The 26,015-nt window shown below is 40.3% G+C and overlaps 1 protein-coding gene across 1 annotated transcript in view; it reads right to left on the bottom strand.

Annotated features, from left to right (window-relative positions):
* The window catches only part of LOC122815034 (gamma-secretase-activating protein-like), a 529,462-nt gene that overhangs the window by 215,434 nt on the left and 288,013 nt on the right, over nt 1–26,015 (bottom strand). Inside the window, exons 3-4 of the mRNA XM_044087285.1 lie at nt 14,946–15,002; nt 14,795–14,864 (exon numbers count right to left, since the gene is read on the bottom strand). Of these exons, the coding sequence (XP_043943220.1) occupies nt 14,795–14,864; nt 14,946–15,002 (127 nt within the window). The remainder of the gene's footprint in view (nt 1–14,794; nt 14,865–14,945; nt 15,003–26,015) is intronic.

Below are 26,015 nucleotides of genomic sequence, written 5' to 3'. Positions count from 1 at the left end.
AGGAAACAACCTAATAGGAACTGTTCAAGATCTGTCCAGGCCAGGGGGAAGGAGGGAGGGACGCAAGAAAGAAGGCGAGAGAAGACAACTAACATGGAACGTTATGGTAGGTACATAACTTCTAAATGTTAAGTTGTCAATCTCACCTTCATTCTTGCTGGATGGGACCGCGTCCCTAGCACCTGTATCCCGGGTGGCTCAATGGAACAGACTCTTGAGAACTGTGGAACCAAAACTGGCCCTATCTCTGGAGGCCAAGTCCAACTTGTAATGAGAGACAAAGGTATGGGGAGTAGCCCAAGTAGCTGCTGCACAAATGGTATCAATGGGTAGTCTATCCTGAAAAGCTGCAGAAGTGGATAGACTCCTGGTTGAGTGTGCTTTTGGCTTAGAAGATAGCTGTTTGCCTCTGAGAGAGTACACATAGGAAATAGTGGAAGTCAACCATCTGGATAAGGTCACTTTAGATACTGGAAGACCTATCCTGTTTTCTGCATAGGAGACAAATAATTGGTCCGATTTTCTGAATTGTTTAGTTCTATGCAAATAGTACCTGAGCTGACGATGGACATCCAAAAATGCAGTTTCTGTTCAGCTCTGTCGAATAGTTTGGGAAAAAGACTGGTAGGTCTATAGATTGGTTAATGTTGTTTTGAGATACGACTTTGGGGAGAAAGGAAGGGTTAGTTCTTAATGATACCCTGTCCTTATGAAAAACCAAATAAGGAGAACGAATGCAGAGAGCTTGAATCTCGGAAACCCTTCTTGCAGAAGTGACAGCCAGTAAAATATAGTTTTCCAGGTCAATAACTTCAAAGAACATGAAGCAGACGGTTAGAAGGGAGGTAGTATCAAGGATGCTAACATTAAGTTTGGATCCCATTGCGGAGGAGGATGCTTTATAGGTGGTTTTAGGAGAAAAACTCCTCTCAGAAAGGCCTTGCATAACCTATGAGACATAATGTTATTGTCATGCAAGCCAACATGATACTTGGAAATAGCAGCCAGTTGTACTTTGACTGTAGATGACGAGGATCCTGAATGAAAAACCTCCGCCAGGAAATCTAAAACCGAATGTACAGGAGCAGTAAAGGGGTCAATATTTTTGGAATTTGCCCAAATAGAAAAACGTCGCCACTTGCTAGCATAAACAGTCCTAGTGGACGACTTCAAGGAAGACACTAAAATGTCTCTGACTGAGTCCGAAATCATCGGTAGCCTGGCTAGGGTAGGAAGTGGAGCAACCAAGCAGTGAGGTTGAGGGAATGAATGGCCCGGTGCTGCTGACCCGACTGGTGGATCAAGAGATCCGGAACTGGGTCCAGATGCCACGGCTGCACCAGAAGGTGATGATGCAGAGACGGAAACCAAATTTGTCGAGGCCAATAAGGGGCAATGAGGATCAACTTGGCTCTCAAAACGGTGGCTTTCTGAATGACTTGTGGAATCAAGGGAAAAGGAGGAAAAGCGTACAGAAGTCCCCGGGGCCAATCCTGGGTTAGAGAGTCTCTCAGGGGTTGGCCTGGAAGGGGAAAGAGAGTGAAGAAATCGGGGCACTTGTTGTTTTGAGGAGTAGCAAAAAGATCGCAACAAGGAGTGCCCCACTTCAGAAAAATCTGATCCACTACAGCTTGATTGAGAGACCACTCGTGAGGCATCAGAATGGATCTGCTCAGCCTGTCCGCTAACAGGTTGGACCTGCCGGGGATGTGCGTTGCTATCAGAAAACGTTGAGAAGAGATCGCCCATTGCCAAAGTCTGAGAGCTTCTCGACATAACGGATAGGACCTGGTCCCGCCCTGTTTGTTGATGTACCAGACTACGGACATGTTGTCCGTTTGTACTGCAATAGTCCCCGTGGGAAGAAAGTCATTGAGGGCTTGCAACGTTAAAAGCACTGCTCTCATCTCCAGGACATTTATGTGCAGATGGTATTCTATGGGTTGCCATGTCCCGTGGACCATCCTGCCCTGATAATGCCCCCCCACCCGATCAGAGAGGCATCCGTAGTGACTGTGGCAACTGGAGGAGGGGGAATAAAGGGTCGGCCCTGATGAAGAAGAGGGAAGATATCCACCAGTTCAGATGAGCTCGGCACGACTGTGTTACCAAGATTTCGTGCCTCATCGGGAGACTGTGGTACGACCACTGCGTGAATAACATCCACTGCAGAAGACGCATGTGGAAGCGGGCCAGTGGTAGAAGAACAATGGCCGCAGCCATAAGACCTAGAACCTTCAGTATAAATCTGGCTTTGATCTTGTTGCTTTGCAATAGAAGCCGAGCAATTTTGGATGTCCAGAATTCTTTGATCTGTTAGTCTGGCTAACATTTTGACGGTGTTTAATTCTGCGCCTATAAAGGTGATAGATTGGCAAGGCAGCAGAGAAGATTTTTCGAAATTTACTGAAATTCCCAAACTCCTGCAAAGCTGTAGAGTGTAGTCTCTGAACTGAAGAAGCTGACACTTGGTGGTGGCGGAGAGGAGCCAGTCGTCCAAATAGGGAAACACCTGGAATCCTTGACGTCTCAGATGAGCTGTGACCACTGCCATGCATTTGGTAAACACTCTGGGGGCTGAAGTGAGGCCAAAGGGCAGTGCTCTGAATTGGTAATGACTGGTCCCTAGCCGAAAGCGGAGAAACCTTCTGGAGCGTCTGTGAATCTTTATGTGATAGTACGCATCTTGAAGGTCTATAGAGCACATCCAGTTGTCCTTGCCCAGAAAGGGCAGAATGGACTGAAGCTTGACCATCCGGAATCTTGCCTTCTTGACAAATCTGTTTAGATTGCTCAGGTCTAATATTGGTCTCCAATCTCCCGTCCTTTTGGGGACCAAAAGAATCTCAGTAGACGCGGATCCTACCTGGTCTGCCGGCACAGTCTGGACGGCTCTTTTTCTAGGAGCTTTGAAACCTCCTGTTCTGCCAAATCCCTTTGACCGGGTGAGATGTCTGGAAGGGATTGTTGAGGAGGGATACCTTCGAAGGGGATTTTGTAACCCTCGGATATGATCGACTGTACCCACATCTCTTGAGATAGGGATTGCCAGGCTACTGGGTACAGCGAAATCCTTCCCCCGACTGCCTCCAAGGGTGGACAGTCGGGCAACACCTCAGGGGTGCTGAAAGGGCTTCTCAGGAAGAGACTCCCTGTTGCCCTGGTTCTGAGGACCACCACCCTGCCACTAGGGCGGCGAGTATTATTGTTACCCCCTCTGCCTCTGGGGGTAAACTGACCACGTGTGTCCGGTGTAGCTCCTTGGGCTTTACGGAACCACATCTTCTCCCCCTTCTGACCCTTGGGGTATGGTCTAGAAGGAGTGGAAAACTGGACTCAAATGGCAGAAAGAGTTTTACCGTCCTGCTCACACCTGGTCAAGGTATCCTTCACCTGAGGTCCGAACAAAGCCGAACCATCAAATGGGGTATTAGTGAAGGACGCCTTAAAGGGGTCCGCAAAATTACAAAGCCGCATCCAGGCTTGGCGTCTAAGAGCAACTCCTGTGCCTGCGGCCCTGCTCGCTCCATCGGCCGCATAGGATATGAGCCGCATGGAGGAGTTAGATATGGAATTCAGGATTGCTAGCTGTGAGGCAATCTTTTCCTGAGCCCCAGCAGCAGAAGGATCCTGGACTACTTCACCCAGTTCCTTGAGAACATCTCGTTGAAGCCTGGTGAAGTGACAAAGATAATTCAGCGAACGCATAGCAAAGGTCGCTGAAGAAAACATCCGCTTTCCATACCTGTCCATGGTCCTAGAATCCTTGTTAGGAGGATGGACAGGTACTGAAGGATCCGCCAGTTCCTTCTTAGTGGCCGCCACCACCATAGCATCCACAGAGACACCCTTGGAAAGGAACTGTTTGTCCGAAGGGGCCGTGATGAATTTGGATGGTCTCCTGGGGACAGGTTCCACAGAATCTGGAGCCGCCCACGCCTTCCGAGCCACTACCTGCATCAGTGGGTCGAAAGGCGGAGACACCCAGGAGGTGGGGGGTCGGGATCCAAAAGCCTCCAGGTATACAGACTCATCCTCGGAGGGGTCAATAGAGGGCCAATTCCCCCTCTGTTTGAGGAGCTCAAGGATGTCTGAAAAGGAGACATCCTCAGAGGGGGACCGTGGGGAACCCTCCGACTCATCTAAGTCTGTATCAGATGTAGTAGACTCAGGGGAGTCTGTGTGTTTCCTCTTACACGTCCTCTTCCGAGGGGGTTCCCCTGCAGGATCAGGAGAAACCTCAGAAGAGGAGGAAATTCCCAATGGGGAAACCTGGGGCGATGGATCCCTGGGCCTGAGAGCAAGAGACTGGCAAGAGGCATCTGCAGGCACTGATGAGGGAGGAGCTAGAGGGATGGACCGTTTACCAGGCTCAGAGGCCAGGACACTCATCACCTCAAAGGCTCCCCTCCCCGGGAGACCGGAATATCCCTGCTCCGAGGAAACAGGAATGCCCGGCTCCAGTGAGAGGGAAGGCTCCGAGGCCGATGTCGGCGCCGAGCTTACCAAAGCCGAAGCCCCGAGAGGGAGAGCGGGGTCGGACAAGGGTCCAATGCCACTAGCCCCCTCGGAGCCGACAGTGGAAACCTGACGACCGGATCCCTCCAAGGAAGGTCTCAAGGAGGAGATCAGAGCCGAGGATGACGGAGCCGAAGGATGTATCGGCTCCGGCACCGAAACAGTCGCTGTCCCGAGAAGCTCCGGCTCCGAACTGCGATGTGGAGTCGGAGGAGGAAGTTCAAGGGGTGAGGCTATAGCCGACGTCTGATGAGACGGGCTATGGAGCATTTGGGCCAGTGCCTGAGACTTCAACAGCCTGCTTACCACCCTCTCCAAGTCGTGGTCAGACAGCCTGGAAGATCTCGAAGATCGGCTCCGATGGCTCCGCTCCGACAAGAGGAGACCCCGGAGCCGAGTGGATACTCAGTAACGAAGGGGACCGAGATCTCTTCCGGGACGGAGCCATCGGAGCCGAAGTCCCCTGAACTCCAGAGGGAGCCGAAGGTTTCTCGGCTCCGATGCTGGATAAAGTGTCGGCTCCAGCCGGAGCCGACAAGGCTACAGTAGATAAGGTATCGGAGCCAGCCGGCACCGAACCCACTACCTTCGAGGCAGATACATCGGTTCCAGCCGGAGCCGATCTCGGCTCCGATGGAGCCGGAGCCACCGGAGGAGGCTTAGATACTGAAGCCTGAGCCTTCGGTGGCTTAGAAGGTTTCCCAGACCCTGCCTTCGAGGGAGAACCTTCTGGCTTAAGTAAGCCACGGAGGATAAGTTTGTTCCTCCTTTCCTGCAGGAGACTCTGGCTAAAGGAGTGACACAAAGCACAGGAGTCCTGCAGGTGCAAAGGCCCCAGGCAATAAACACAAGAAGTGTGACCGTCTGTCAGAGACATTTTCTGACAGCACGAGTCACACTTCTTGAAGCCTGAGACCTTGCCTTCCCTAGACATATCCTAGGTGGAAGAAACACAGACAAACCCCAACAAACACACAAATTAATCCCCTACACACAACACACAGGAAGGGACTAACAACTGGGGTTTAAGGCCTAACTAAAAACTTTTACACTAAGGTTTAAAAAAGAAGTTATAAAGTTTGAAAAATAAGGGAATAGGGTGGGCTGTAACCACTACAGGCTACACTATGACTAAAAAAGGGAAAATAAAAATACTAACTAAGCTTCTCTTTCTTTTACAAGAAATTCACTTACCTCTGCTGGTAAAGGAGACCTCTTTCGCTAAGCGGCAAACGAGATCTGAGGTAGTTCCGCCTTGCATCATGGGATATAGGGTTGCCTCGAGCTGGTAAAAGGAGTTCCTAAGCTAAAGCAAGTGCCGAGTCGGAGCCGAGGATCGGCTCCGAACCCATCCAGCAAGAATGAAGGCGAGATTGACAACTTAACATTAGTGGTTATATACATATGTACAAAAGTTACTTTGAGCAAAGAAGATTTCAGTGGTGGTTAAGTGTGTGAATGGGAAGAACAGAGAACCTGTGGTTTGGATTAAGGTAAAAAGTGCAAAAGTATGGTGTGTGTGTGCCAATATTTGCAGATTAGGGTTGGAATAAGGGCTAGGGAAGGCGAAAGGATTTAGAGAGTTTTGTGTGTGGTTTTGAATGTGATGGTATTTGAGTGTGTGCACGCAAATGATGTCAGGTTATGGTTGCAGTAAGGGTTTAGTAAGGTGATTTTTTTTTTTTTGTGTCTGTGTTAATGTACATGCATATGTGTATGTATCCTGGACTGTCTTCTATACTGGTAATGTCAGGGAAGAGTTTCCTAAATGGGTGTGGTAAAATAAAAACTAGCAAACAAACACCAACACAACCAGAACATAAACGAGGAAAGAACTATTCATTGCTTTCATCTTTTAATCTACAAGCCTTCATCAGATGAACTCTTGTTGGTTAAAAGACAAAAGGGGTGAATAAAGCAGCATGCTAAATATACAGTTATTTCTTCATTTACGTTCTGGTTAGGCTGGAGTTTGTTTGCAGGGTAATGTTGTGCATAGTTGGGGTTAGGCGTAGTGACAGGGTTAGGTTTAGCACACATTAATAAGGTAGGATGGGGAGGCAAAGACTATGCCCCTCTAATCTCAGTGTTTTCTGTACCTTATCTTTCCCTTTCAATTTCTTACGACAAAAAGATTTGTAAATATTGTACATAGAAATACTTATATTGTTACGAGTATTAATATGTAACGCTAATACAACCTCTGTATAGTCTGTCTAACCCACTGTTTTCAAGTAATGTGAATATCTCAATTGGCTACATATACTGAATATAATGTGAATACATCAACTGGCTAAAACTATCTACAACCAGTCCATCTCTCACCATCAACCTACATGGCTTTCATCAGCTACTTACTACACCTACTAGATTCATTAAAAACAATAACAGTAGCTCCACTCTTGCCTGGATCCTAACAACTGACCCTAATCTGTATCAAACACCTACTACCCTACCAGACTCCCTTAGCGACCACCTTCCTATCCATGTTCTTAGGCATACTGTTCAGATACCTAAACACTATTTCTATAACGATTGTTGCAATCTCTCCACATTTAACAGAGAGACCTTTAATCACATGCTAAACTCTACAAACTGGTCAATTCTGAAACACATCCCTCTAAATGATGCTGCCCTTCATTTTAATCACACTTTTCTCTCCATCCTTGACTCCATAGCACCTCTTAGAAAAGTAAGAATCAAAACAACCCATACTCCCTGGCTCTCAAAAGATACACTCATCATATGAAAGAGAGAGACAGCACCTGGAAACAATGGAATAAAACTAAATCACCTTCTTTTCTCCAAACCTATAAATACTATGTAATCTGGCTAAAAAACACATCAATACAGATAGGAAAAATTCTATTCCAAAGCCCAACTCACCCATAAGTCTAACAACAAAATTCTGGTACTCTATTAATAAGATCCTGTACCCAGGCAACCCTTCTACCCCAACAGGAAAAATTCTATTCCAAAGCCCGACTCACCCATAAGTCTAACAAAAAAATTCTGGTACTCTATTAATAAGATCCTGTACCCAGGCAACCCTTCTACCCCAACAGAAAAAATTCTATTCCAAAGCCCAACTCACCCATAAGTCTAACAAAAAAATTCTGGTACTCTATTAATAAGATCCTGTACCCAGGCAACAATTCTACCCCAACCCTACCCTGACAACCCCCCCACCCACTTGAAACTGCCAATCTTCTAAATTCATACCTCATTGAATCTATTTACAAACTCGCCTACAATGGTCAGAACAATAAACACAAATCCCCCCACTCCCACATTTCATCAATACTTCCTCTTTAATACTAGACCCCATCCTGACATCTTGGATCAAATCTCTCCTGCTTAAGCTGAAGCCATGTTCCCCCTCTTCTGACACCCCCCATTTCTTAAACTAGTTGCTCACCAAATAGCCTACCCCCGTCTCTATCCTGATCAATAAATCTATTCAAGAATCCACCATCCCAGATATATGGAAATCATTCTTTATCACTCAGTTACACAAGGAAGGCAACAGCAATGAACCATCCAGCTACAGACCTATTTCTATCCTCTCTCCGCTACCTAAACTCCTTGAAAAATCCATTCACAGACAGCTTATTAAGTACCTTTTAGATAATAACCTCCTAACCCCTCCACAACATGGCTTCAGACCTCATCACAGTACTTCTACTGCCCTACTGTCCTTTACTCAAACCGCTGCTGAAGGCATGGACAAAAATTTACTGTTTTCGTCCTCTTTCTTTGACCTTTCTAAAGCATTGGATACCGTATCATACTCCAAACTTCAACTTATCTCCCTCTACTATTAAATGGTTCACTAGTTATCTCACTAATAGACATCAGTAAGATGGCAGGATACCTGCTCCCCTTACTTACCAATGTAAACTGGGGTGCTTCAAGGCTCGGTTCTTGGCCCTCTACTCTTTAATACTGTCACAAACCAACTGCATACTTCCTGTACAACATCCTCCTTGACACAATATGTGGACAACGTTAATCTTATTACCTGTTCTGACAGTTTATCTAACCTCCTCTATACTACTCAACATAGCTTCCCATCTGTAGAAAAATGGCTAACCAACAACCAACTAATTCTAAATCCCCCAAAAAAGCTACTACTTTTTTTCCTCCAAAACTCTCACAAGCCTCAAAATAACCTTCAGCATTTCTTCTCTCGACAATACTATCATACAACTTGAACCACATACTAAACTTCTTGGTATTATTATTGATGACCAATTAAAATTTGATACCCATATTCAGCACTATATCAAAAAGTCCAATCAAAAACTCGGCCTACTCTAGACATAAAAAATACCTAGCCCCTGACTCTAGGGAGAAACCAGCTCAGGCCTTCCTCCTTCCATGTCTGCTTTATGCCTTTTCACATCTACAATCTACCCTTTTGGCTAAACTCTTGTCAATCATACTATAGTGTTGCAAGACTTGTTAGTAACCTACCCTACAAATCTCATCACTGCCAAGCACTACAACTCTAGTGGCTTGACTTCCCCCAGCACCTTCTTCACTTCCAGCTGCAAATGACTCCTACACTACTCTGTCCTGCTCTATCCTCACTAATATCACATTAAACCCCTCTCAGAACTCTCTGCAACTCTAACCAGCTACTTCTAGACACCTATAAATCAAACAAAAACACTGGTAAACTTCTTTACAAATATATTTCCCATGCATGGAACAAACTCCCCCTTAACATCCAAATCATTTCTAACTTAATCTCTTTAAATCCAAACTTAAAACTTTTCTCCTAAATGCCAACACCTATCACTGCAATGATCACACTTAAATCCCCCCTTACCACCTTACTACCTCTCACACTTCTAACACCCAAGTACTGCAAGTGTCCTATCTCATTTGCTTCTCTTTCTCTTTTTGTTGATTAAAAAAAATTCAAACATTTGTACTGCATGTTATGCACATTATTGTAATGTTTATGTAAACTTCATTCTCAGGCCTTTTGTAAATTTCTAATGTTCTCTTATAAAGCACATTATTGTAATGTTTGCATATAACTTCACTGTCAAATGTTTTTCTTTTCTGTAGCTTTGTAATAACTCTTTGGAGCTTTTCTCCTCGGATCGCCAGTGAAAACGGGTCACTGGCTCAGTTGGACTAACCCGGTTAACTAATAATAAATAAATAAATAAATATCTCGCTATAGTAATTTGTAAGTTATTTACTGCATTTACATGCAAAAACTTTATCTGCTTCAACTCGTGTTGTGCTGTGTTCAGCAACTTGTCAGTTGCAGTAGGGGCTGAGAATAGCTAGTTTTGTTGTGGTAGCTATCTTTCTTGTGACACTAACAACAGAGTGTAGTGAATTGTGGCTTTTGAGTTCTGTGTAAACATGGAGAAAAAGATGGAACCTCTGGTAAACTCTAAAACGTCCACTGTGTCGCTTCAGTGGAGAAGATCAGCAGTGGACCAGTACTTGGTCATTCTTTAGGAAAGATGCTCAGCCACTGAACACCTGCTCAGTCTCCAGCAACGGACTTTTACCTTGCTAAACCAGCTGTCCACTTCACTGGGAATCCAAAACTCCAGTGCAACTCTGAAGAAACTCAGACCACAGGATAATGTAGAGAGAACTGATCCCCAGGCTGAATGGACTAGAGTTCTTATACCCCAGCTAACTTGGAGATGCTCTAAACATGTATCTACATCTGTAATATCACTACAGGAAATTCAAACAATAGGTTCTACCAAGGACAGGGGCCTCCTTGTCTAAAGCACAGTCATTTAAGTTTCATAACTAGATCTTTAACACAGACAGACAGACTGGTAAGATCAGAAATGGCTGATCTAAATACTTTTGAAATGGTAACTAGAACCTCAAGTAAACAATGTAAGCAAAATTCTGGAAATTTTAACCATAGAAAATTTTAAAATAGCACTTCTTTGTAACCTAAGAAAGTGGGTAGCCTAGAGTGACTTTTATAATTACTGGCCTTTTATAAGATATTTAAATAACTTGTTATAAAATGAAACTGCAGAATCTCAGTCAAAACATCATCCACAGATGGATAATAAAAACCTTCTTCTAAGCATGCTTCTTAACCTGCAAAGAAGAAAACAAATGTCATTTCATGCAGTTCATCTTGAATGCTCTAGAAAAGGACATACAGTTAAATACTGCACAGTTAATAGCAGCAGTACTACTATTTATTTATATATTGCTTTCATTTACTGAGAATGTCTGACTGAGCTTTAAAATAACCCATCTGCAGTGCAGGCCTGAGGAGAAAAGCTCCAAGAATTTACATACACATGCATACATATAATCATACAACCACAGTTGGATTATAAACAGTGAGCAAAACATTAATGCATTGTGACACAAAATTGACATTTAGGAGGAACGATAGAGTCCAAAAATAAGTATTTCTAGAACATGCAATGAGTAGAGTCCACATGCTACCTTTGGCACTGGTATGCAAACTGACATCAAAACAGTTCAGTTCAGCAGCAATATGTCTGTACTTGCAGGCAAAGCTTTTGAGATAAACATATACAGCAGAAATGACGGAGTATATAGCAGGAGTTAGTGATATCTTAATACAGCTGTTAAAAGTACAGATATAGGATACAGTATAAGGGAAAGACCAAGCAGGATTGAGAGTAAGGTCAGTTTAAAGGAGATGCATTTTTTTGACAAGGAGAGGTGTTTGCTGAAGCTACTAGCTGTAACATTAGCGTGCGAGGACAGTAGTATGTACATGAGCAGAGGATGAGGAAGAAATATATGGCAGGGAAAGTAGTAAACAAGTTGTACAAAAACACAATATAGAAGGCAATGCCTGGATATAAGACAATACTTAAGACGGAAGAGAATGAGATTTTAGGTGAAAGTCAAATTTAGGGAGTTTATATCAGAGGAAGTATTGAACAAAACATGGGTAAAAGGCCAAAGAAGGGGGCTAGCAAGGACAAAGGAATGAGCTGGAGAGGGGCTGTTTGAGTAGCGTTTTGAAAGCGAGCAGGTTGGATTGCTTTCTGATGGTAATTTGAACAGACATCCCTGATAACACTAATCAGCATTCCATTAAACAAAGTGTATATGAAAGTGTACTGATGAAATGTAACAATGCTGAACTGTTAACTTCTAGAAGTGCAGAATCTGCAATCTATCATCATGCTATTACCAAACTTACAAAGTTAACTACTTTAGTAGAAGGAAAATAATTATCAGGCTTGTTGGACATGACTACAGTGTTTAGAGCAGAATATGTTTACAAGCATAAAACAAAGACTGAACAGATAAGTGTGCACACAGACAAGAGGCATTACAGTGTAATACAAGAAGAAATTCAGACACTCTTGGGTAAACTGTGGCATCCTTTAGTGCCTAATTTCTATCACAGTTCGATCAACAGCCAAGTATTTCTACAATTTAAACGATAATGATTGTTATGGGGGAAAAGGTTCACACAAATATATTGCCAAAAAAGTGTGGCTCCAGTAAAAAGAAAAATGCTGGGCTAGAGGGCACAAAAGGAACTAATATTTTGCACTGAATGCAAGGGTAAGATAAACCTAATAGAGAGTCTTATCAAAAGACTCATGTTAAAATACTGAAGGCAGTCAATGTAGAAAATGACGGAATCCAGCACTTAAAATAATGAAAGAGGTCATTGTAGAAATTGGCAGAGAACGGCCCCTAGTTAAGACTACACTAAAGAAACTATTTATAGTAACTGAGAAAGGGACAGATGGATCTTATACTGAAGAAAAAAGGGAAACATGAAGTGGGTTTGCTACACCCAAAGCAACAAGCCAGCAAGAATGAGAAGCAAACGTAATACAAGTAAAACCACCCCTGAGGAAGAGAAAGGGAATCAGCCAGTACCCATTGTAGAAGAAAATTATTTTAATGAGTTGCAATTTATACTAGATGAAATAGAAGAGGAAAACCCTGTGCCTGCCTTTGTAAAAAGTGGAGGCCAAGACATCTACCTTTCATAAGAACATTGAGGAAAAGTTTACTTGACCAATTTTCAGTTAAGCTATGTAAATGTCAAGAAAGCTCACTGTGAAGACAGTAGACCAGGTAGAGTTAAAAAAAAGAGGGAAGATGGGAAAGAAAAAAAACAGGACATCCCCAATGTTTACCCCTACTTTCAGTTAAATAACTACTTGTTAAACATGGCAACCAAAGACAAGAAACAGGAAGTGAGACAGTGGTCAATTGCAAACCTTTTACAAAAGTTGTATTGAAATCAGCATACAGACACATTTTAGGTAGTCACTTAGGAATAAAAAAAAAAAAAGATTTTTGGCTAGACAGTGCTAGCCTGAGAAATGGGGGATACTGTCAAGGACTGCACGCACCCCAGGATTTTAGAATCCTCTGATACATTTAGCCATTGTATAGGTCCTTTGAATGCTTAGTAATGGACAGTTGTAAAGTCAAATAATGGCAACCACTAGATCCTGGTAATTACTGATTGGACAAAGATAGGTTTTCTATGCACTACAGACTTAAGCAATGGATCCTGGTTTTTGGGTATCATGGAGCACCCAGAACATTCCAGACGATGATGAAAAAAATTCTAAAAACCCCATATTAGATAAACTGTAGCCTACTAGGATGACATTGTCATATTCTCTGAAGACTATGAAAACCATCTATCCAGAATTCAAGCAAATTTAAATTCTCTGCATCAAGATGGATTGACAGATAAGTCAGCAAAGAAAATTAAAGCACAAGTCCACTACTTGGTCTATGTAATATGCCAAGGGAGAATGAAACTAATTATCAGAAGTGCTGTTTTTTTCCCTAGATGTATTTGCTCCTAGTTGACAAGGCTAAAGAAGATTAATGTTGATACATCAAAGGCATTTACACCAAATGCCATTCAATCAAAAATATATCACCAAAAACACTTCTGGCAACTTTTGCAAAAATTATTATTTTTTTTGCAGGGGGCAAGTCCAGCCCCCCACCTCATTCCAATACCCCAACCAATGTATACACATTAACTTCAAGGTTACACAACAGTGGGAAAAAGTGCAACCTTGAAGATCACCAAAAGTGTTTTCATTAATAGATAACAGACGACTACAAATCACCATCTTACCTGGGATTGCATGCTAAGTTAATTTAAAACTGAAAGGTCAATATGATCAGGAAAACCCTCAAACTGTGAAAGTCAGCAGTTCGGTAACTGAAAGGGGTGTCATTCACAGTACCAACATAAATCTCTAGGACAAAGGATGTTCCAGTCCATCGGTATCTGCTGGTTTCATGCATGGAATTATTAAAACAAAATCTCAAACTGCAAAATTCAACAGCGGAGGAACTGGAAGGATACCATTCATAGTAAATCCAAAAAGCAGGCAAACAAGGAAAAATCACACAAATAAACCAAAGAAGGAACCTGGATGCCACTGTTCAGCGAAACAATAAAGCCACGGAGAGAAATGTAGGCAGACTTCCATTTAATAGTAAAAGCCACAAAACAACAAAATACAAACGTATTCAACACTTCATTTTCGTTTCTAGCACTCCCTCATATGTGGGCTGCCACAAACCAATCCAATTTAGAGACATACACACATCTAGGACACCACAGTAGTTAAATCCAGCAGGGAAGATTTTAGATTTAAAGATGGCTCCAAGCTATGTAAGTAGGGGTAACCCAAACAGAAACTACAACAGCAGTGATCCCAGTGCAGAGCCACTGCACACGCAGAAACTACAACAGCAGTGATCCCAGTGCAGATCCATTGCACAGATAGAAACTACAACAGTGACACCACTGCAGAGCCACTGCACAAACAGAAACTACAACAGCAGAGATCCCAGTGCAGAGTTACTGCACAAACAGAAGCTACAACAGCAGTGATGCCAATGCAGAACCACTGCACAAACAGGAACTACAACAGCAGTGATCCCAGTGCAGAGCAGTTTCTGATGAGTCACAAAATGAAGAGGTATACCCAATAATCTGAATCCCCTCCAAATTACAATTGACCAGGGGTAGGAAAGCCTTTCCCATTCAACGCATATCATATTCATTTCTGGCATAAATGAACATGCAGACAAAGACTTTGGTGCATAAAAGCCCTCAGTCCATTTCTAAGATACACAGGTGTAAATGTTTGGGGATCATTCAAAAATCTTCAAAACCTGAGTTGTATGCTATCAATACACACCAATGTGAGCTATGAAGAAGCATTCATGTAGCTGGCAAGACATTTTCAAACTATATTATAAGTAAAATAAGTATTTTACTCACCCAACAAAGTCCATTTCATATTAACTGAACAACTCACTACTTGGGCCTCTTCGTCAAATGAATACAGCAGCTAAAAATGACAAAATATTATTTTTAATTTAACAGTATACTCTGCAAATGAAATCTTCCAAACATAATAACTTGAGCTTACTTTATTTTTCCTTGTGTGAGGATCATATGCTCCAATGCAAGTATTTCCTCTACATCCCTGAAAAGCAAGCACACATTTAGATAATGTCAGCATAAAAGGTGACAACAAAAGACAGAAACTCAGTTATTTTAAAAGCGGAGATACAAGAACTATGCCCCAATGCCACGTAAAAATCTTGGTTTTTATTCCAGTATTTAATATTCCATATTAGCTACATATACAGTACAGGCAAACTGTGAGAGACAGGACTATGGAGACAAGGGAAGAACAGGCAAAGAATTTGTACAATCTGCACTAATCAGTGGTATATAAGCATGCTCAGGTGAACAAGTACTTGTTCTCATGCTAAATATCAAGCAGTAAGGTAGCTATTTGGCCTGCTCAAAGCAATGCAGTAAGCAAGTGGCAATAACAAAAATGGGTCTTCTAGTGAGCACAAAAACTATTCTGGATATCACTCTGAAAAATGAAATGCAAATCAAAAAAACAGTGAAGACTAAAACTCACAGTTATACCTTTAAATCTTTTTTGCAGGGGAGAGGTGAAGCTCCCACACTTGCTATACACACAGACACACACATTTACATCATGTATATACAATGCACGTGTGTGTGTGTGTGTGTGTGTGTGTGTGTGTGTGTGTGTGTGTGTGTGTGTGTGTGTGTGTGTGTGTGTGTGTAGGTTTACCATCATATTGTCAACATGCCCATCTGCGACAGCAGATGTGCGAAAGGATGTTTTCAATGGTTCGTATTAGTGAACCAAAAGATGCCGAAGACACAAAAGAGTGAATGCCAGTGCATTCGCACTTCTGTGAGTTTGGCATTCTTCACTGTAGTGTGTCCTCAGAGTTAGTATATATAATTAGCAGGGGGGGTGTGGGGAGTGCATGGGGGCTTGCTCCCCTGATAAACATGTTGTGAATGACACCGGAGGTTGAGATAAGTTTGAAAAAATGTTAACAGTTCGAATTTGAACTGTTGACATTTTTTTAATTCATTATTCTCGTTCGTTAACGTTAATTTCGACAATGTTTTTCAAGTAAGTGATTACTCGCATAAAACACTGTTGAAATTATATGGTAAAATTATATATATATATATATATATACATACATATACATATATATATATATATATATATATACACATACATATACATATATATATATATATATATATACATATATACATATATACATATATATATATATATATATATATATATGCTATTAGCAAGATTGCTGTACCATGCTGTAAGGGCATGATTCAGAAATACCACAGCTTCAGACATAGTAATATTTCCCATTTTCATTGTTCCGAGGATAACAATTACAGTCCTTGGAATATCAATGGGAACCTTCACAGCTTACATCTCTGCTCTGTGCATTACATTGTTGCTTTGGTTAACATACCCGAGTAAACCAGCTAAGTGGAACAACTGAAAGCCTAAATCTACAAAGAAATTTGTGTTTCTGAGTGTCATTTACAAAAGAAAACAATGAATATATGACGTGTCACAAACCCACACCAAGGTTAATGGCCTCTTTTTCCACTATGACAATCTTAAACTGAACTATCAATGAACTCTTCTATTTTGTGACTAACCTAACACATGTATTGAACCTTGAAACAAACAAAAAAAAATTATATCACCCATAACGGCAGTAAATCGCCTATTTTTGTGACCAACAATATAATACTGATGACATACAAAAAGGTAACATCAAGCAGAAGCATATCCAAACATGTTATTGACCCTCCATTTAAAAAAAATGCACATCTCTCAAAATAATACCTTCAAGTTATATGTACTTTTCACTTGCTGAACATGTACTATAAAATACTGTTTTCAGATGATCAAATCTATCTCTAAGGACAGTGAGTAAAGATTAAAGTTATATGTAGACATCTAATCAGAGATTAATATTTTCCTGCCACAACAAGCTGTAATGTTTATGAAATGAAGAGTGTACAAAGAAATAAAAATGCCTATATTAATACATACAGTATTCATGCATAAGTGTGTGTGGAAGATGGCAGTGCCTTGTGTGGCAGCGGCCTCTCCTGCTCTGAATGTGCATGCTGTGTTTTTCTATCTGTGATCCGATGGCTGGACTGTTCGGTCGGGTCGTGTGTGCAGTTGGGTGCAGCTGTGGTGTCCATGGTACCGGTAATGTCCTTGTCCCTTCATTTTTTGTGTCTTTGGAGTGATCATGAAGCTTGGGCCTTCAGTGTTGAGTTGTGCAAGGGGCGGGTGCAGAAGGCGAAAGTCTTGGCTACCAGGTTCGGTTTGACAAGAAACGGAGTTGGATTTGTTTGAGCCGAAGGAAGCTGGATTGAACTTGGAAGCTGCTGGTGATGTCAGAGATGGAGTTGGTGGTGAAGACAGTGTGGATGGTGAGGATTTGGGAAAAAATCATTGGACTGGTTGCGGCTGTTCAGGCCTTTGGGTAGTGGCAGTCATGTTGAATGCAGGTGGCAGATGTCCAGTTTTTGTTAGCTTGTTTTTGTTTTATTTTGGAAATGGACTAGGTCTGTGGTGTCTAACAGGACTGGATTGGAGGTCTTGCTGATGTTGGAGAGGGTGATGGCAGCTTATGCACCTTATGCTGACTCGGTCACTGTTGTTTTTCATTGCTGTATTTGGTTCATAGGTTCATGGATTAGTACTAGGTAACTGCCTTTGTGGGCCATTTTAAACTTAGCCAGTTACCCCATGTGAGAATCAAACCCCATACCTTGTGCCTGTTAGGTAAAAACCTTAACCATTACACCAACCTCCCCTGGTTTCTGTGTTGCTATGATTTCTGTTTGCACAGGAGCTAGAGAAATGAAACTTCTTTCAGCTGTGCTCTTGAGTAAGGTCTGAATGACAATAAAGTTACTTTTTGACTTTTGACTTAAGTACTAGTTATCAAGTCGGACTACAACAAAGCAGTCTTCAAAGAATACACAAATAAAACAACCTATGTAGTACTTCAATGAAAGAAAAACTTACTAAGATTAAAAGGTTAATTTAAATATACAACATGTATGTAATCATTATTACACCAGTTAGGATTAGGATCAAATGCAGAACAACTAAAAAGTAATGATTGGTGCTACGAAAACAAACAAATGAACAAATGGAAATGGATACGATTAGGAGTAAAGAATATAATAACAGAAAACCCCTTGAACTATACCCGAATATATGGAACAATAACTAATGGCAAGGAATGAAAATAACCACTCGGCAACCTACATACGAAACTGAAGCTTTCAAAACAAAGCCCAAAGTAAATCACACCTAGCTGAAAAGCATGTTGACAGTTATTAAAATAAAAATGTGGTGAATAATCTAAAATAAATTGAAATTTAGAATTTTCTGACCATAGGGAGTGTGAGAAAGTAAAAAATGAAGGATCTGGAAGAAAACATCAAGAAAGCAAAGACAAAATATTTGAGATACCAAAAAGACTGAAATAAAATACCTTAAAGAATTGCCTAATACATAACTTTCACATGGTTATCAAATTAAAAGGTTGAAAAAAAATTAACACATGCACCAAACCTTAGTACAGATAAAGAACCCAGGCTGGTCATCTCCAAGTACGAATTCTTTACTAATTACACTTCTCTCCAAAAGGACAAGGCTTCAGTCAGAAGTTACACAAACATTAAACTTATTCTATTTATACATGAAAGGTGAAAGACACCTTCAAATAAAAATCTGGAAAATTTCAAAGAAAAGCTGGAATTTCTACATTTTATGTATCAGTTCTTCAGAAATATAACCCTAAAGAAAATAACAGTAATGTACTGCTTAACATGCATAATGAGCAGCCGAAAGAACTACAGTACTAATTCGCACTGAATGATTATTTATGAGGACAAAGAAAATGCAGACTGGCGATTATACTCTTCAACTAGGACAAAGACAATGATGCTGTGCATCTCTCTGATGTCAAAGAAGTGCATAACGTTTTGTTACGAACCTCTCAGAGCTGTCATGATGTAGTTTTGAGCTATAATATACGTGGCATCCACCATGGAACGGAACCAGGAAATATCACTTTTAAAAGTTATAAAAGACTTCACATGGCCATATAAAAATCCAGAATAAAGTATTTATTCCATCAGTGGTATACATAGTTTCTGAAAAATGTTTATGAGGTAGCTCAAAGTGTTTGATGACTTTTAAAACTGTAAAATACTTGGTGCATTGCGCACACACACACACACACACACACACACACACACACACACACACACACACACACACACACACACACACCTACTGCATTTTGGAGAACTTCCAATTATCTCTTTGCATATTTTTCAAACATGAAAGGAACGGAATCATCCCAGGACAAATCCTTGGACACAAAAAGGATACCCGGACTGAGCAAGTGAGATTTCTATCTGGAAATCACATCAAACAACCAAGCAATAAGGGAGCAAGGCTGAGGTACTGTGTGTAGCTGAGACCGCTGAGTTATAAGACCAGTGGAAAAGTACACACAGGATTGTAGCGGAGACGAGTTATAAGACCACTGGTGAAGTACACCCAGGATTACTTGCATTTTCTTTAACTGAATAGTCTAACTGAGCAGTGCCCAAAGAAAAGTTCAATTAGATAAGAAGTACATGGTGAACAAATACATACAATCACATAAATACTAATCAGCATGAGTCAGACTAATATATAAACACTGTCAGGATAGCATGACATAGATAGATAGATGTTACATACAAGAAGGTTAGTGTACTATCCACATAAAGTAACCAAGATATCCATCAGAGATACAGAACCAAGATATCTATGTGCATACAGCAGTCAGTCAAGCAACAATTCACATAAAGATTACATAACATCATAACTATAAGTTTAGGTACAGTAAGAAAAAGACAGTAAAGAGGCACAAATAAGAGGTACAGTTTGACTGAGGAGCAGGTGGGGTAGCAGTAAACCAAAGTGACATTCTTTACAATGGCAAGAAAAAAAATGAGTTTAAGGGAAAAGGCATGGACCTAAAACCCACTTTTTACCTGAGAAGAGACAGTAGACTCACAAAAAGATACTTAAATACTGCAAGGAAAATGAGAGGGAATTATGCTGAACAAAAAATAAAGAAGTAAAAGAAGAGGATGAAGTTAGCAGCAAATTTTCACTGGCTATGAAGAAGTACTTTTTTTACAGAGATGTCTGTTGATTTCATGGAATGCACTTCTTGACTGACAGGTAGAAACTGAATCCAGTCATTCTAGAAAATTTGGGGCAAATGGGAGATGGTAAATGGGGTAAGAATAAGCGAGTTACATGATAAACAATTTCACAGGCAGACTACATAAACTATTTTTTTGTTTGTTTGTTTGTTTCTGCCATTAGTCAGATGAAGTAAAATTTAAAATATGAAAAATATAGTAACTAAAAAAAAACTGTAGCTGGTATTTCGGCTGTTACTATGTCTGTGCCGAATTATCATCATTTTGGATATGGTTTTAACTAGCAATAATAAATAACCCTGCTGTGAAGTTTTTTTTTTTCATATAAGGCACATTCAGACAGGTACGTTTGTGTTTCTAGAGAGGCTTTGCTCCGCTGCCTGTTCATTTGCTGACTACTTCTGAGATCACTGAGAAAGATATCTGCAGAGGCTTAGCATTTGATTATGCCCTCTCATACAGCTTTTTCAGAATCCTAGAAGTTTCCACATTTCCAAGATGCATCATTTTGGCCAACATGTAGCACCATTGTATAAAAGTTGGAAAATTAAATCAGATCTTAAAAAAAGCTATGCACACTATTGTTCAATTGTGCAATAATTCCTGCCTGAAGGCCAAAGGCCATTCAGAATGCAGACTCCTCAGTGAATGTATACACCCTGGGACTTGACCAGGAATCAAGTTGTTTTTTCAATATCTGCAAAGAGGAATACTGTCAAATATGTAAAGGAACCCTGTTCTGAAGTCGAATCAATGACTGCATGAAATAGTTTGCTCTTAAGACTCCTCAATTCTGGTTAATATGCTTGTATTCAACAATTGAGAATTTAATAGAGATTAATATTCTTCACTTCAAAGCCCCTGTAGGCCGAACAAAGTTTACCCTTCAGATATCTGTACCCAGTCTAGATGGGTATGATTCATCTCCACAAACAGTGATGCACCTTGTAAATTTTTGTTCAACACCTTCTAAAATCAGAGATCACCTTTCTTGTAGGAGCAAAACAACAAGTACTCAATGGGTCAAACATATGTTATGAACAGCCTTAAAAGACCGTCGTTATTTCTTGTTGTAAAATTCTTACAAATTAAGCCAAGGACTTTTAAAGCCTTAACTTAAATTTTGAAGATAACAGTCCTTACTTAAAATTATTACATATAATAATACCTAAATCCTTATATTCTGTTAATTTTTGTAACTCATGGGGACCTAAGTTTATCTGATATTCAGCTATTGGTTTCCCAAAATGCAAAGTAGCACATTTACTCTTATTAATGTTTACTCCAGTTAAATCTAACCATTCAGCCACGGAACCCATGTAAAGTGATGAAGTGGTCAATATCCTCTTTCAATGAAATAACAAAACCTAGTTTAATATTGTCCACATACTTTGCCATCCAAATATTAGCAAACTTAGGAATAAATGAATACCAGATTGAGCAATACTAGACCTAGAACTGGGCACTGGGGGGTCCCTTTGTTCACTCCAAGCCAGCTACATAAAAAACTTTCTATCCCTACTCTCTGCAATCTCCCATGAATTCAGTCAGCCATCCAGTGAACAATGTATGAATTAACTTTGTGTCTGAGAATGAGGGGCACTGTCAAGTGCCTTAGACAAATCCAAACAGACCACCATTACAAACATGCCCATACCGAATTAAATTGTCACTGGGTCATAAAATTCAATTAAATTAGTGAACATAGAATGTTCTTTTGTGAAACCATGTTGAGTTAGATCCATTAAACATCCCTGAACATCTTGATTAAGAAAAGAATGTAGACACCTCTCAAAACTCTTCCCTACCAGTGAATTAAGACTAATAGGTCTTGAATTACCTATGTTGTCCATTAGCCCCCCCCCCCTTATGAACTGGAATTATGTCCACAAGTAATAAAGCATAAAATATACCATATCTAAAATGAATACTGATAAACTCAAGGAAAACATGAATTAACATTGCTTGAGATAGGGAAATATTTTGGAGTCTTTGTGGCAGTGTAAAAAGAAAAGATGAAAAAGGATACAGTTGAATTTTTAAAGCCAAATGAATTAGACATCTTAAGTCAATAAGACAGGAAATTTTGAAAGTTAAACTTCTGATGTATAAAAATCCACATAATATTGGTCTCACACTACAAACCTGGAACTAACTGCAGACTTAAAGTGACCAAACCAGAGGCTGCCAACTGGCTATTAACAGTTTCTTTACATAACATTGGCCCAAATAATATAAGCCATGAAAGATTAGCTTTAGAACATTGTAAACCATGTAGAAATTTACAGGTGTTCATTACAAACTTTGTATAGCCAGTTATAAGATGGAAGTGAGCAGTACTGGACAAAAGACATGAAGTGATGTTCTGCACCAAATGCAGTCACTCCATTTCAGCAACAGAAAAGCAGACACATGAAGCACTACAGCAGCCCACACATGACAAAATAAAATCCTGAACTACCAACACAAGGTCCATAAATGGAATGTTCCTCATATGTAACAATAAGCTTGGACAATCACCAACACCTGCACCCAAAAATATTAGCTTCCCATCACGGAGCAGAAGTATCAGCTCAGCAGAGTTCTTTAGTACTGGAAGTTTAGAATTTGATTTTAAAATGAAAATTTTTTTAAGTAATTACTTCAAGCGGTCCTCTCACTAAAAACAGCTCATTCCTAGCTAATTTTGCTTTGCCTTAAAAGAAAAAAGCTACCTGTGCTATTTCTATGTCCTGTGGAATGAATACAAAACATGCATATTCAATGTAACTAGTCAAAATCAGAGTCAAAGTCAAAGTAAACTTTATTGTCACTTCGATTCATACAAGTGGCAACCAAGTAATATTACGTTTCTTCAGACTCAATGTGCATACAATACACAGACGACATTTAACATGACAATAATGCACAAAATTCTATAGAAACACGACAAATACAACAATAATAAATACTTGCATTATTGCACTGATTTAACAGATTGTAACTCATTACTAGGTTATTAGTTTATGTTCACTGGACAAACTGCACATAAATGATTGATTTAAGGCTTACATTTGTATTGCACAGTAAGACTTCAGTTTGATTACTGCTGACTTTGCTGTCTGGGTGTGGGTAAGACCTTGTTACATATTGCACTATAGAGACTTTTCAATATTGTTGGATTACTGCCTTAATGTCCAGTGTGAAGGGTACTGTTCCCAGAGTTAGTAACCTGATGGCTAGTGGAAAGAAGCTGTTTCTGAACCTTGTGGCTTTGCAGCATATGCATAGAAAGCACCTTCCTGATGCTAAATATTAGAACAGCTTGTAAGCAGGATGAGTGCTATCCCTGGTTATTTTCCTTGTCCTGCTGAGACATCTGGACATGTGCAGGTCTTGTATGGATGGGAGGGAGTTCCTGATAATCCTCTCAGCCGCTTTCACTACCCTCTGGAGGGACTGGTGCTCAGAAGCACAGCAGCGTCTGTACCATACTGTAAAGTTGTTTGTCAGTATACTTTCGATGGTGCTTCTGTAGAAGGTTGCGAGAGCCATTGATGGTAGGTTTGCTCTCCTCAACCTTCGCAAGAAGTGAAGCCATTGGTGCACCTTCTTAATGATGGCATTTGTGTTGGCTGACCATGACAAGTCTTCTGCAATGTGCACCACCAGAAATTTTGTGCTTTTTCCTCTCCCAACTGTTTCTTCATTGATTACGAGTGGAGAGTGCTCTCTGTTGCTCTTCCTGTACTCCACAATTATTTATTTGGTCTTGTTGACATTTAGTGCAGGATTATTGCTATAAAACCAACTTAGGAACTGATTCACCTCCTCGCTGTAGGGTGTCTCATCATCATTCCTAATGAAGCCCACAACTGTCACATCATCTATAAATTTGATGATATGGTTTGAGCAGTACTTGGCAGTACAAATGTGGGTTAAATTAACTAAGTTTCCTGAGTTACTTTAAAGTCCTACAATTCCTCAACAAAATGAAACATCTTTTATACAACAGGGTATGTGCTTTGTAAAGGTGTTAATATTTGTATCCCCTAGCATGGCCAATGCTTCCATTTTTCTCCTTACAGCTGACATTGTGACCTAAACGGAGGATCCATTTAATTTTTGTGTGCCTTGAATATTCCAAAAAACACAGGGTTAACTGGTTTTAAAACCAAATATGCTCTGAAAGTTTCTTGTAAAAGAAAATTTTTGGTTACCAGCTTTAACAGCATCTCGTCAATCTTGCTGTATGCTCTGATACCTCATTCATGTTCACTAATTTATAATTAGCATCAGTTAACATCAACAGCACAGATCCCTCAGTGTCCATTATCAAAAGGGCACTATCCTTATCGGCTTTCATAAAATGTCTACTATGATCTACCATCTATTTACTTGTAACATTTCACTGCACAGTGGTTTAAATTATGTCTCAACTCTCCTTCCTATACTACAGCAATGTGGCAAAAGCAAAGCAGAAGACAAGACTAAAAGTACAGTGCTCACTTGCAACTTTAATGCTATTATCTTCTGTTCACAATTCCCCACCTGCCGCAACAGCTTTCCAATTCAAATGTCTTACAAATCTTCTAATGAAATTAAAGTGTCAACTACCTTTGTTTTCTGGTTGGAAAAAATGGCAGTCCCCCTTTCTTCAGTCTCAGTTAACATTTTTTTCTGAAATATTAATTAGTGGCGATGTTCTTGAATACAGATCATGTACGCTTAGTGTAGGTGTTAATGAATCCAGCCTAGTATGGTTGATGGTGGACAAAAGCATGACTGTTCCCTGAAGCTAAAAACACAATTTAGTGTTGACAGTTTAGCTACGAAGAACTTAATTCGAAACAATTGGAACATTATATAACATCAGGAGTGACAAGCATACATTATGTATTTACTAGAATGACAGATCTAAGTCCCTGTACAGACACTGTAAACTAATGGACTGGTCACGGAAGATGGCCTCTTCTTGGTAACAATGAATCTTTCACTAGATTGAGCTCCTATGCATACCCACAATTCATCTGCCCCATCTAGCCTACCAAATGCATTGCAGCAATATGTTACTGTATGGAGTATATTGAATCTTATTGTTCTTTATTTGAGTTAAGGGAACAAACTATAAGCAAGGAAAATTTAGCACCTAAACAGCCAAACAGTACATATTTTTAGATTATGAATATTGTGTTAGAGTGCTGTTGTAATATTATTGGCTGATTTTTAAAGGGGTGTGTCTTTTTAGTATTTAATGAAGTCCTTTCGTATGTTATTTTATCTTGACGAAAGTGATATTTTTTGCAATTTTAGTGTCAATAAACTAATTTTCGTAATATCATCGGACTGGTGTGTGTCCTAGATCCTGTGGCTGTATTTTGAATCTGTTTTGGTGTTTTCTTTGTTTGTCTTGGAGTCCATCAATGCCAAAGTGTCTTGCTATGGATGAGACACAGTGCATGAAGGACTGGTAGAGAGGCCAGAAGGTTCTGGCCATGGAGAACAGGATACAATTCTGAACACCTTAGACGGGAATAATTTCTTCAAAACGGTCTCTTTTCTATGTGTGATGCATCTTTTTTCTTTCCTTTACTCACTCTACTTTGTCAGCTTTATTATTATTATTATCATAGGTTCATAGATTCATAGGTAGGTACTAGGCTATCGGCCCAAGGGCCTACATAAGCCTAGCCAGCAAAGTTCCATAGCTTACGCCACCCAAGAAAGTTAATTTCTTGTGCCACTGTCGAGCACAGATACAGAAGTGATCCCCGGGGTGTATTTCCTATTTTCCATCCACTCATCAAGATTTTTCTTGAAGAGTGCTAATGAAGAACTTTGCTTGACATAGATGGGTAGCTTGTTCCAGAGTATAGGAAGT

The sequence above is a fragment of the Protopterus annectens genome, chromosome 11.part0 (assembly GCF_019279795.1).
Source record: "Protopterus annectens isolate FY-2018-M chromosome 11.part0, PAN1.0, whole genome shotgun sequence".
In the NCBI taxonomy this organism is placed as follows: domain Eukaryota; kingdom Metazoa; phylum Chordata; order Ceratodontiformes; family Protopteridae; genus Protopterus; species Protopterus annectens.
The sequence above is the reverse complement of the archived record's forward strand: the minus strand, read 5'-3'. Positions and strand labels throughout refer to the sequence as shown.